Source organism: Hippopotamus amphibius, chromosome 5 (assembly GCF_030028045.1).
Source record: "Hippopotamus amphibius kiboko isolate mHipAmp2 chromosome 5, mHipAmp2.hap2, whole genome shotgun sequence".
NCBI classification, from domain to species: Eukaryota; Metazoa; Chordata; class Mammalia; order Artiodactyla; family Hippopotamidae; genus Hippopotamus; species Hippopotamus amphibius.
In genome coordinates, this window is record NC_080190.1 from 64,221,858 (window position 1) to 64,235,795 (window position 13,938).

Genomic DNA, 13,938 nt, shown 5'->3' on the forward strand with positions numbered 1-13,938 from the left:
CCACCCCAGGGTGTAGGACCCATCCCTTTCCTTTCTTCTCCTCTTTCTCCTTTTTCTCCCCCCTCTGTCCTACCCAGTTCTGTTGGAATCTTTGCAGTCCTTTCTGGTGTCCAAGGTCTTCTGCTAGTGTTCAGCTGGTTATCTGTGGGAATTATTGCATCTTTTGATGTATTCCTGATGCATCTGTGGAGAGAGGTGCTCTCCATGTCCCTCTATTTCACTGCCATCTTTTTCCCTCATGTTCCATTTTTAGGAACAGGCTCATGTTCCAGCCTGTTTTTGCCATGAGTAGTCAGACCTCCCAATTTTTCAAAAGAACTTAGAAATCAGAAATCTATATTTTTAGGTGAAATCTCCCAAACAAAACATGCCTGGTGTTTGAATTCAACCTGAGGGATACCTCATTACTCTGTGCTTGAATCTCTCCTGATTGGTGGACCTTGCTCTTTGCTAAGCTGTTTACCTTTATTTAATCAATCAAGGACAGTTCCCTTAGGATGAACTCATAATGTAGTTAATTTGCTCTCTAAGAGTACAAGGTTTCCCCCCTTCAAACTGTAGACCCATTCAAGTGTCCTGTGAGACTATGCCACCTTTCCTTTCATCTGTGCTGCAGTTTTTGAATCTAGTTTTGAGAAGCAAACAGGCATTGGGCATAGTTATTCTTTCTATGCATTGACTTGGCTGTAGGACATCATTTTGCCAATGAGCATAATGCAGCATGTCCTGTAAAACTATATGACTTGTAATTTCCTCTACAAATATTGACTTTTTACTGAAGCACTTTTCTGTGAGGGAGTATCTCTGGCCACATATGATTTAAACATGATGGGGCTCTTTATTCTGGTACATTTTGACTTGTGTTAATTAATTTTCTTTATATTATAGGCATATAGTTGGAAAGAGAGGAGACACTAGGAAGAAACTAGAAGTGGAGACCAAAACTTCTATTAGCATTCCTAAGCCTGGACAAGAAGGAGAAATTGGTGAGACTCAATATATATATTATATTTGCAATCACTTTTGTGTGTGTATGGAGTAAGTGACCCAACCGAGGTGTTTGGTGACTATATTCTTTATGTGGTTCTGTGGCTATTGGCCTTTTTATATCAGTATTAGTCTCCCAAATGAGGAAAGATGTAGTTATACAACCTTATCTTGATTGAGTACCTGGGCCTTAATTTTATACTTTACCATGCATTGATGGAATAAAGCTTCCAGATTTTGTTGCGGACCAGATTTCTTTTATGCTTTAGTAGCTTGAAGTGGAGTTTGTGAATTATTTCAAGTTAGAATTAGAGAAAACCAGTGAGATCAGCAAATTTGAAATAAAGTTCAGCCCTTTCCATATGGTTCTCTTGTTTTTATCTTGCTTTGTAGACTAGGAAGGAAATTATAAGAGTAATAATTAAAACAACAACCTGATTCTAATAACTGGCCAGATGAGGAAAAATAGCAATAAAAATCACATCGGAAAGTGTCTGTACTGAAGCATTAGTGTGAACCAAGGTCATGGGCTTGTGTTGTAAAGTGGCTTCAAGTAAGGGGCACTGAAGGGACAGAATTTTTTAAAATGTATTCTAAAATAATGGGACTTTTTCAATGTCGAGTAAGTGTAGCAGCCTCCAATAATCAGTTTTCCACAAACACTCATAGATTGTAATCAGTTTTAGGAGAAGAAGATTATAAGTACTCTTCTCATCTTGTGCTATGTAAGAATAATCATTGTGGCAGGTAAGTAGCAGTTGACCTTAGAGTAGTGCTGTCCAGAAGAACTTTCTGTGATGGTGGGTAAGTTGTATCTGCACTGTCCAGTACAGGAGCAACTAGCCACATGTGACTGTGAGTACTTGAAATGTGGCCAGTGTGACTGCGGAACTGAATTTTTAATTCTATTTAATTCTAATTCATTTCACTTTAAATTTAACTAGCTTCATGTGAGCTCCTGTTTCGGACAGTGAAGTGCTAGATTTTTCCCCAGCCCCTTGGTAACTTTAGCAAACTCTAGCTAAGAACTTTAATGACATTTTTGAAGGACTCTCATTAAAATAAATATTTAGTTCATTAGAATTATAGTTAAAAAAACTTGGATCTTTCCTGTTTAAAGTTCAAGTTACAAACATTGAAGTAATTTTATTAATTGCATTAAAGCTTATTTCTTTTTTTTCTGATTTAAAAATTAATACATGATTTCAAAAATAGGAACTTGTAGAAATTATATATAAAATCTAAAGGGAAGTCTCTTGTGTATGAACCTCAGCCATAATTGCTGTTAACAGTTGAATCTGTTCTCTACTTTTTCTGTGCATATAGTAACAGATGGATGATAATTTTTATTTTGGTAAAAATTATAACATGCTATAAATGTGGAGACCTTAGCCGTTTTAAGATACTGGAGTCATTTCAGAACTTATCCAGGAAAGGCCAGGCAGGTTAAGATTCCATTTTGACTTAGAAAGCACAAATATTTCAGTGTGAAAAATAAGGGTGTGTAATCATTAAAAGTAAGAATTTAGTGGAACTAATTTAATTGAAAAACAAGAGGATAAACTGGTTTATTGGTCTTGTAGGGAAGTAAAGTATATAGAAAAATCAAATTTATTGGTACAGTAGATTGGGTTGTGATGTAAAATCAAGACTGCAGTTGCATTGGTGTGGTATATGCTGTAATTAGTTATTTTCTTTTGCCTCTTCTTAATTAGAGAAACTAGAGAAGAAGATGATCTAGGAGATATTAATTTGTCCTCTAGATAAGGATCTGTCTGTTTTGAAGTCTCAGGCAGTGGAATATAAGAATATGCTTTTAAAATGATTTTGTCATTGTAGTTAGGCAATTGGTTTTTTTAAAGTTTCACATCAATGCCTCTGTTTTCTTCCTCTGTATCTCTTGTTATAGTCCTTAGACCTCTGCCATGTAAATTCTGGTCCTCTCAGATATTGTAATTTTAGAATATTTCTCACATTTGCTCTTTAGTCATTGCTCAACTTTGAATCTTTTTCTAGAAATCAGTCTGAGCACCTTTGAAGTGCCCTTTTCAGTTTTCTGTGTTAAAATAATGAAAACATCTTATTAGTCTTATTCTCTACCAAACCACCTTCTTAATGGAAAAGAATAGATGTAGCATTTTGTACAGAATTTTTACAAAAATAAAACATAAACATGCGTTTTAAGCCTGCCTTCGCTCCATCCCTTTTTCTTTTAGTTTCTCACCATATTTTCTGTCTCTTGCAGAGATAATTATAATTTCTACTTTTCTTTATTTTTTCCCAGTTTAATGTTGAATCCTTTGTCAGTATTTCTATAGCACATTATGTGAATGCCTGCTAGGATACTTCCCTTCACTGGGCATTTGAGTCTTTTGGATTCTCAAAGTATTCTATTTGAAAATATAAATAATGTCATTAGGAAATATCATATCTTTACTTCTTACATTTTTTGGTTATTACTTATGTCAATTTTTTACTTAGGCAAACAGTTTTTAGGCTTTCTGTTAATTCATTCATAATTTACTTCTTTTACTAGATATTTCCATCTTGTTTTTCTACAACAAAACGGGTATGATAATTTCATTCTTTTGAAGAAATAGGTGGTTCTTGTAGAAAATTTCAAGTGCTTTAATGGGAAGTATTAGGACAGATAAATGGAATTATTGCTTTAACTTCTACAGTTGCTTGGAAGGAACAAGCTTTGTGGTCTTAAAAGCACATAGCACATTTTGGTACTATTAGAGTTAATATTTCAATATTTTATATCATATTCAGAAGTCTGTCCTTTCCTCTTTAATAAACAGTCTGTTGAAATGCCAGTTTTGTTCATTGTTCCTATCTTCTGCACCTTCCCTTAGTTTCTGTTTTGAACCAAGCGCTGCCAGTTAGATTTAATCTCTGCTTAAACAGAGGTTGTGTAATCCCTAAATGATTTTTTTTCTTTACAGACAGTTGTGTAAGGCTTTGTGGCTTTTCCCCCTATTTTCGTTTTCATATATATATATAAAGACAGCCCAGATCAAAGAAGACCAAATTACACCAAGGCATGGAAACTTGATATCCATACATGCAATACAAATACAGATAAACATTTTAACTTTAACCTTATATTTTCATACAGTTAGGGTAGGATTGAATATATTGTAGTAGACTCTTTTGCTTTTTACTATAGTAAATCACTAAAAATTTTGCCACAGATTTTTTTTTTGAGGTAAAATTCACATGACAGAAAACTCCACTTTTTTTGTTCTTAATTTTTTTATTGTCGTTTGAATCTCTGTGTGATGTATTGTTCTTTTTTTAAATGGTAGGATATACACAACATAAAATTTACCATTTAGACCACCTAAAAGTGTTGAATTCAGTGGCATTTAGTACATTTACAGTGTTGTACAACCTTCACCACTGTCTAGTTCCAGAATGTTTATCACCCAAAAAGGAAATCCCATACACATTAAGCAGTTACTCCCCATTCCTCACTACTCCCCAGCTCTTGGCTACCACTAATCTGCTTTCTGTCGCTCTGAATTTGCCTGTTTAGATATTTCCTATAGATGGAAACGTGCAATATGTGGCCTTTTGCATCTGGCATCTTTAACTTAGCATAATGTTTTCAACATACTTCCGTGTTTTTGCATGTATGAATACTTCACTCCTTTTTTTTGGCTGAATAGTATTTCAGTGTATGGAAATACCACATTTTATTTATTCATTTATTGATTAATGGACATTTGTGTTTTCCACCTTTTGGCTATTGTGAATAGAGCTGCTATGATCATTTGTACAAGTTTTTTTGGAACACCTGTTTTTACTTCTTTTGAATTTCTATCTAGTTGTGGAATTCCTAGGTCATATGATATTTCTCTGTTTAACTTTTCAAGGAACTGCCAGACTTTTCCATAGCAGTTTTATTCCCCAGAGAAGACAGGTTCAAGAGGTCACCTATTTGATGGTCCTTGAGTATGTTAATCTTTTTTTTCTTCTCTGCTTACAGTAATCACTGGCCAGCATCGAAGTGGTGTAATTTCAGCCCGAACTCGAATTGATGTTCTTTTGCTCACTTTTAGAAGAAAACAGCCCTTCACTCACTTCCTTGCCTTTTTCCTCAATGAAGTTGAGGTTCAGGAGCGATTTCTGAAGTTCCAGGAGGAAGTACTGGAGAAGTGCTCAATGGTAAGCAGCAAACAGAACAAAACAAAAAGTTAAAGAAAAAAATATAAAGAAAAGTAAAAAAAAATGACTCAGGATTCAAACAGTAAAAAGATACAAATCTCTTCTCCCACTGAAAAAGGGAACCATTTCTGATGGTTTCTTTTAATTCTGAACTGAAAAAAAACACATACCTATCAGCACATAGTTTCTGTGTATTACAAAAATATCTTTTAAAGGATATTAAAGACACAGAAGGCTTATACTAATATCCACACTATTCTGCACTTTGTGGGTGTATTTTTATGCACTTTAACATGTGAGATTTCTGTAGCCACCTGCACAATCAGGATACAGAATAGCTCTTCTCCCCCTAAAACCTCCCCTATGCTCTCTCTTACAGTCACCTCTTCCTCACCCCAAACCTTGGCAATCACTGATCTCTTCTTAGTTATTATAGTGTTGTCTTCCTGGGAGTGTCATGTAAGTGGAATCATAACAGTATTTAACCTTTTTTTTTTCTTTCTTTTTAGTATTTAACCTTTTGAGATTCTTCCACGTTGTAGTGTGTTTCAGTAGTTTGTCCCCGTTCATTAATTTGTTTCCAGTTTTTGGCAATTATGAATAGAACTACTGTAAACATTTGTATACAGGTTTTTATGTGAACATAGTTTTCACTTCTTTGAAGTAAATACCCAGGAGTGGGATTGCTGGGATATATGGTAGGTATTATGTTTAACTTTGTAAGAAACTACCAAACTGTTTTTCAGAGTGCCTGTACTACTTTGCATTCCCACCAGCAGCATAAGAGAATTCCAGTTGTTCTGCATCCTTGTCAGCATTTGGTGATGTTGGCATTTTCATTTTAGCCATTCTAATAAGTATGTAGTGATATCTTATTGTGGTTTTAATTTGCATGTCTTTAATGGCTAATGATATTGAACATCTTTTTAATGTGCTTTTTTGCCATTCTTACATCTACTTTGGTGAGGTGTTCACATCCTTTGTACAATTTTAAATTGTGTGTTTTTTTACTGTTGAGTTTTGAGAGTTCTTTTGTATATATTCTAGATACAAGTCCTTTCAAGGCTATATGATTTCCAAATATTTTTTCCCAGGCTGTAGCTTATCTCTTTGTTCTCTTATCAGTGACTTTGACAGAGCAAAAGTTTTAAATTTTGATGAAGTCCAGTTTATTACTTTTTCTTTTATGGATTGAACTTTTGATGGCATGTGTAAGAACTTTTTGCCTAACCCTAAGTTACAAAGGTTTTCTCTTAGAATTTTTATGGTTTTGCTTTTTTAAATTTAGGTCTGTGATCTAGTTAATTTTTAAATAAATTGTAAAGTTTAGGTCAAGGTTCATTTTTTTTGCATATGGGCGTCCATGCTGTGTTTTCTCAATCTTGTAGTAAAGAGAGGAATAAAAGCGTGTGGAATAAAATAGAACCATGGTTAGTATTTTCTGTTTTTTTGGTTCTTGAGACAGATGGACCTACATCTGATTCTGGGTTCCTCAGTCTGTGTAGACTTGAGCAAATGAACCTCTCCAAATTTTTACAGCCTGCTTTGGAGAGTTGCAGGAAGGATTAAATGAAATAACATGTAATACTCAGCATGGTGCTTGTTACATAATAAGCGTTTAATAAATGGTAACTGCTACTCCTGATATTTTTATGCCTGCTTAGGTTAAAATTATTAGTATTACTTGGAGTATTCAGAGTAGATGAGCACTATATTTGATAGTTGTGGGCAAGGTCAGTGAAAATGTTTTTGGTGAAAATTTTTACAAGATCCTTTCTTCCTTCTCTTTTTCCTTTTCCCCTTTTTCCTTTCCTTTCTCTTGTCTGTCCTGTCCATATTGCTCAAGCTGGGTCTAAAGTGTTAGAATATATAGTGAGATGTAAGTATGCAGGTGTAGAAGTATTAGAATCCAAGTACATACTTTTGTGAGACAGGGGTGACAGTTTATCAACTTGATTATTTGAGGCTAGATGGTGAGAAGATTCAGACTGGGCAAATGTGAGTAGACAGTATAGAATTGTATAATCTATTTTTAGGTAACTTACTTGGCATTTATGTGCTTGAAGAAAGGTACATCTATAAGTTCAATCCTCAAATACTATATGTACATACATACATATTTGATTAGTAAACCATCAGAATATTACTAATTCTCAGTAAACCATCAGAGTATCTTTTTTCCTCTTAACAGTTCATAGCAAGATGATTTCATTCTCAGTGGGAGTGGAGGATGGGGTAGGAGAAGATCAAGAACACTGAAGTTTCAGTATGGTCTGGTAAATTTTGTGGGGTGGTGCTGGTAAGTTTTGGAATTGTTTTACCTTGAAAATATCACTTATGGAAGCTCAGTGATTATTTTGGAATATTACAAATACCTGATACACAACAAGCAGATTGTAATAAGTTAGCCTTTTTTTCTTTGTGTGTGTGTATATGTATGAACGCTTTCTCACTTTTCTTTTGGCTCCTGACGTGGGCTGACAGGGAGTAAATATCGGAGTGATTACTTTTAACTCAGCTGGAATGAGATCGGCCACTATGAAAGTCATGCTGGCCTTAATCAGTCCGAAGTACTTCCTTCCTGCTTTCAGGGAGACTCTGTACTGACGTTGTCTTACTTCTGCTTTTAAATCAAGTCCTGATAACAGCAGGGAAGTAAGCACAGCATAAAAGAGTAAATAAGGGCCCATCATCTACCTATTATATGGAAGAAAGTTTTACTAAATTTCATTCTGATGTTAGAACACAAGCAGATGGCTGTAAAACCATGTAGGCATTTTCCACTGGTACTCTGCTTTTATTTTTCCAACTTAGGAGACTTCCTTTCTAGTGACTTTGAAGAATGTTTACCTGTTCACTGAGATAGCAGTTGTTCCCTGAAAGACTGTGTGGCCCTCAGTCTTGTTTTGATTCCTCTGACAATTGTCTGACATCTCTGATGAGAATTTCTTCATCTGTAAATTAGGAGGGGTCTCAACATTCCCACCAGCAGTGCAAGAATGTTCCCTTCTCTCCACACCCTCTCCAGCATTTACTGTTTGTAGATTTTCTGATGATGCCCATTCTAACCGGCATGAGGTGATACCTCATTGTAGTTTTGATTTGCGTTTCTCTAATAATTAGTGATGTTGAGCAGCTTTTCATGTGCCTCTTGGCTATCCGTATGTCTTCTTTGGAGAAATGCCTATTTAGGTCTTCTGCCCATTTTTTGATTGGGTTGTTTGTTTTTTTGATATTGAGGTGGGTGAACTGTTTATATATTTTGGAGATTAATCCCTTGTCAGGTGCTTCATTTGCAAACATTTTCTCCCGTTCTGATGGTTGTCTTTTCGTCTTGCTTATCATTTCCTTTGCTGTGCAGAAGCTTTGAAGTTTCATTACGTCCCACTTATTTATTTTTGTTTTAATTTCCATTACTCTAGGGGGTGGATCAAAAAAGATCTTGCTGTTATTTCATCAAAGACTGTTCTTCCTATGTTTTCCTCTAGGAGTTTTATAGTGTCTGGTCTTACATGTAGGTCTTTAATCCATTTTGAGTTTATTTTTGTGTATGGTGTTAAAGAATGTTCTAATTTCATTCTTTTACATGTAGCTGTCCAGTTTTCCCAGCATCACTTATTGAAGAGGCGGCCTTTTCTCCATTGTATATCCTTGCCTCCTTTGTCATAGATGAGTTGACCATAGTTTATCTCTGGGCTTTCTATCCTGTTCCATTGATCTATATTTCTGTTTTTGTGCCAGTACCATACTGTCTTGATCACTGTAGCCTTGTATATAGCCTGAAGTCAGGAAGCCTGATTCCACCAACTCCATCTTTCCTTCTCAAGATTCTTTGGCTATTCAGGGTCTTTTGCATTTCCATACAAATCGTAAAATTTCTTGTTCTGGTTCTGTGAAAAATGCCATTGGTAATTTGATAGGGGTTGCATTGAGTCTGTAAATTGCTTCGGTAATGTAGTCATTTTCACAATGTTGATTCTTCCAATCCAAGAACATGGTACATCCCTCCATCTGTTTGTGTCGTCTTTGATTTCTTTCATTAGTGTCATACTTTTCTGCATACAGGTCTTTTACCTCCTTGGTTAGGTTTATTCCTGGGTATTTTATTCTTTTTGTTGCAATGGTGAATGGGATTGTTTCCTTAATTTCTCTTTTTGATCTTTCATTGTTAGTGTATAGAAATGCAAGAGATTTCTGTGTGTTAATTTTGTATTCTGCAACTTTACCAAATTCATTGATTAGCTCAAGGAGTTCTCTGGTGGCATCTTTAGGATTTTCTATGTATAGTATCATGTCATCTGCAAACAGTGACAGTTTTACTTCTTCTTTTCCAATTTGGATTCCTTTTCTTTCTTTTTCTTCTCTGACTGCTGTGGCAAGGACTTCCAAAACTATGTTGAATAGTAGTGGGGAGAGTGGACATCCTTGTCTTGTTCCTGATCTTAGAGGGAATGCTTCCAGCTTTTCACCATTGAGAATGATGTTTGCTGTGGGTTTGTCATATATGGCCTTTATTATGTTGAGGTAGGTTCCCTCTATGCCCACCTTCTGGAGAGTTTTTATCATAAATGGGTGTTGAATTTTGTCAAAAGCTTTTTCTGCACCTATTGAGATGATCATGTGGTTTTTATCCTTCAGTTTGTTAATATGGTATATCACATTGATTGATTTGCGTATATTGAAGAATCCTTGCATTCCAAGGATAAACCCCACTTGATCATGGTGTATAATCCTTTTAATGTGTTGTTGGGTTCTGTTGGCTAGTATTTTGTTGAGGATTTTTGCATCTAAATTCATCAGTGATATTGGTCTGTAATTTTCTCTTTTTGTAGTATCTTTGTCTGGTTTTGGTATCAGGGTGATGGTGGCCTCATAAAATGAGTTTGGGAGTGTTCCTCTGCAATGTTTTGGAAGAGTTTGAGAAGGATGGGTGTTAACTCTTCTCTAAATGTTTGATAAAATTCACCTGTGAATCCATCTGGTCTTGGACTTTTGTTTGTTGGGAGATTTTTAAATCACAGTTTCAATTTCATTACTTGTGATTGGTCTGTTCATATTTTCTATGTCTTCCTGATTCAGTCTTGGAAGGTTATACCTTTCTAAGAATCTGTCCATTTCATCCAGATTGTCCATTTTATTGTCATATAGTTGCTTGTATTAGTCTCTTATGGTGCTTTTTATTTCAGCTTGTCCATTGTAACTTCTCCTGTTTCATTTCTAATTTTATTGATTTGAGTCCTCTCCCTCTTTTTCTTGATGAGTCTTGCTAGAGGTTTATCGATTTTATCTTCTCAAAGAATCAGCTTTTAGTTTTATTGATTTTTGCCATTGTTTTCTTTGTTTCTGTTTCATTTATTTCTGCTCTGATCTTTATGATTTCTCTCTGTCTACTAACTTTGGGTTTTGTTTGCTCTTCTTTCTCTAGTTTCTTTAGGTGTAAGGTTAGATTGTTTATTGGGGATTTTTCTTGTTTCTTGAGGTAGTATTTTATTGCTATACACTTCCCTCTTAGAACTGCCTTTGCTGATAGAATAGGATTAAGATGGTGGAGTAGGAGGACGTGTGCTCACTCGCTCTTGCAAGAGCACCGGAATTACAACTAAATCCTGAACAATCATCGACAGAAAGACACTGGAACTCACCAAAAAACACACCCCACATCCAGAGACAAAGGAGAAGCCACAATGAGATGGTAGGAGGGGTGCAATCACGTTAAAATCAAATCCCATAAATGCTGGATGGGTGTCTCACAAACTGGAGAACAGTTATACTGCAGAAGTCCACCCACTAAAGTGACAGTTCTGAGCCCCATGTCAGGCTTACCAACCTGGGAGTCCAGCAATGGGAGGAGGAATCCCCAGAGAATCAGACTTTGAAAACCAATGGGATTTGATTGCAGGACCTCCACAGGACTGGGGGAAGCAGAGACTCCACTCTTGGAGGGCACACAAAAAAGTGTGCTCATCAGGGCCCAGGGAGAAGGAGCAGTAACCCCATAGGAGACTGAACCAGACCTACGTACTGGTGTTGGAGGGTTGCCTGCAGAGTTGGGGGGCAGCTGTGCCTCAATGAGGGGACGGCGCTGGCAGCAGGGGTTCTGGGAAGTGCTCATTGGCGTGAACCCTCCCAGAGTCCACCATTAGGCCCACCAAAGAGCCTGTAAACTCCAGTACTAAGTAGCCTCAGGCCAAACAACCAACAAGTTGTCAACACAGCCCCACCCATTAGCAGACAAGCAGATTAAAGTTTTACTGAGCTCTGCCCACCAAATCGGATTAAAGTCTTACTGAGCTCTGCCCACCCAGCCCTAACCACCATCAGTCCCTCCCATCAGGAAGCACACACAAGCCTCCTAGATAGCTTCTTCCACAAGAGGGCAGACAGCAGAATCAAGCAGTATCAGCAGTATTTCATCTTGTGGAACTGAAAACCACAGCCACAGAAAGACAGAGAAAATGAAAAAAGCAGAGGACTTTGTACCAGATGAAGGGACAGGATAGAACCCCAGAAAAACAACTAAATGAAGAGGAGATAGGCACTCTTCTGGAGAAGGAATTCAGAATAATGATGGTGAAGATGATCCAGGACTTTGAAAAAAGATTGGATACAAAGATCAAAAAGTTGCAAGAAAAGTTTACCAAAGACCTGGAAGAATTAAAAAACAGAGACATGCAACACAATAACTGAAATGAAAAATACAGTAGAAGGAACCAACAGCAGATTAACTGAGGCAGAAGGGCGAATAAGTGGCCTGGAAGACAGAATGGTGGAAATCACTGATGCAAAAAAGAATAAGGAAAAAAGAATGAAAAGAACTGAAGACAGCCTAAGAGACCTCTGGGACAATGTTAAACGCGCCAACATTCACATTATAGGGGTCCCAGAAGGAGAATAGAGAGAGAAAGGACCCGAGAAAATCTTGGAAGACATTATAGTTGAAAACTTCCCTAACATGGGGAAGGAAATAGCTACCCGAGTCCAGGAAGCGCAGAGAGTCCCAGGCAGGATAAACCCAAAGAGAAACATTCCAAGACACATACTAGTCAAATTAACAAAAATTAAAGACAGAGAAATGTTATTAAAAGCAACAAGGGTAAAATGACAAGTAACATACAAGGGAACTCCCATAAGGGTAACAGCTGATTTCTCTGCAGAAACTCTGTAAGGCAGAAGGGAGTGGCATGATATATTTCAAGTGATGACACGGAAGAACCTACAACCAAGAATACTCTACTCAGCAAGGATCTCATTCAGATTCGAGGGAGAAATCAAAAGCTTTACAGACAAGCAACAGCTAAGACAATTCAGCACCACCAAACCAGCCCTACAACAAATGCTAAAGGAACTTCTCTAAGCAGGAAACATAAGAGAAGAAAAGGACCTACAAAAACAAACAGAAAACAATTGTACCAAAAAGATCATAGGAACATACATATTGATAGTTACCTTGAATGTAAATGGACTAAATGCACCAACCAAAAGACACAGACTGGCTGAATAGATACAAAAACAAGACCCATATATATGCTGTCTGTTAAGAGACTCACTTCAGACCTAGAGACACATACAGACGGAAAGTGAGGGGATGGAAAAAGATACTCCATGCAATGAATGAAATGAATAGCTGGAGTAGCAATAGTCACATCAGATAAAATAGACTTTAAAATAAAAAATGTTACAAGAGACAAGAAAGGATGTTACATAAAGATCAAGGGATCCATCCAAGAAGAGGAGATAACATTTATAAATATATATGCACCCAATATAGGAGCACCTCAATACATAAGGCAAATGCTAACAAAACCAAATGAATAAAGTGAGTTGGGAAGTGTTCCCTTCTTATTTTCTGAGTTTGTGTAAATTTGTATAGGTATTATTTTTCTTTAAATGTTGAGTAGAATTCACTAGTGAAGCCATATACATCTGATGTTTTCTGAGAAGGTTTTAAATTATGAATTAAACTTACTTAGTCAAGTTAGAACTATCTAGGTTATCTACTTCTTGAATGTGTTTTTTTAGTTTGCGTCTTTGAAAGAATTTGTCCATTTCATCTAAAGTTTTTGAATTTTATTAGAATAAAGGTATTCATTATATTTTATTATCCTTTTTATGTCTGTAAGCCCTGAAGTGATATTCCTCCTTTTTCATTGCTGATATTGGTAATTTGTGTCTACTCTCTCTTATTCCTGATCTGTCTGGCTAGAGGTTTATTAATTGTATTGGTCTTAAAAAAAAAAGCTTTTGGTTACATTGAGTTTTCTCTGTTGTTTGTTTATTTTCTGTTTCATTGATTTCTGCTTTTATCTTTACTGTTGCATTTCTTATGCTTAGCTTTGGGTTTAATTTGCTCTTCTTTTTGTGGCTTCTTAATGTAGAAACTTAAATTGTTGATTTGAGACCTTAATATTTTAATATTTTAAGTAAACATTTTTAAAATAATTGTCTATTATTTGTTGTAGGTCTTGTGATTTCTTATTTCACCCATGTTGTTTAGAAGTATGTTATTTAGTTTTCTACATTTGGGGATTTTTTTTGTTACCATCACAGAAATCTGTTACTGATTTCTAATTTAATTCTCTTAGTCCGATAACATGTTCTGTATGGCTCCAGTTCTTTTAAATGTATTTGTGCATGTTCTTTGTAACAGAATATTATCTTGGTAAATATTCTATGTACATTTAAAAGGAAGTACATTCTGATGTTTTTTGGTTGATCTATAAATGTTATATATGCCATCTGGTTGTTAGTGATCATTGTCTTCTGTTTCCATGTTGATAT

General features: G+C 35.9%; 1 protein-coding gene across 5 annotated transcripts in view; it reads left to right on the forward strand.

The window, feature by feature from the left end:
- Positions 1–13,938, forward strand: part of ASCC1 (activating signal cointegrator 1 complex subunit 1) — a 110,672-nt gene that overhangs the window by 15,441 nt on the left and 81,293 nt on the right. For all 5 annotated transcript variants that reach the window (XR_009053722.1, XR_009053721.1, XM_057735005.1 and 2 more), the window contains 2 exons: positions 889–986; positions 4,982–5,160. Coding sequence is in view for 3 of the 5 variants with exons in the window: in XM_057735005.1 (XP_057590988.1) it covers positions 889–986; positions 4,982–5,160 (277 nt within the window). In the remaining 2 variants the exon portion in view is untranslated. The remainder of the gene's footprint in view (positions 1–888; positions 987–4,981; positions 5,161–13,938) is intronic.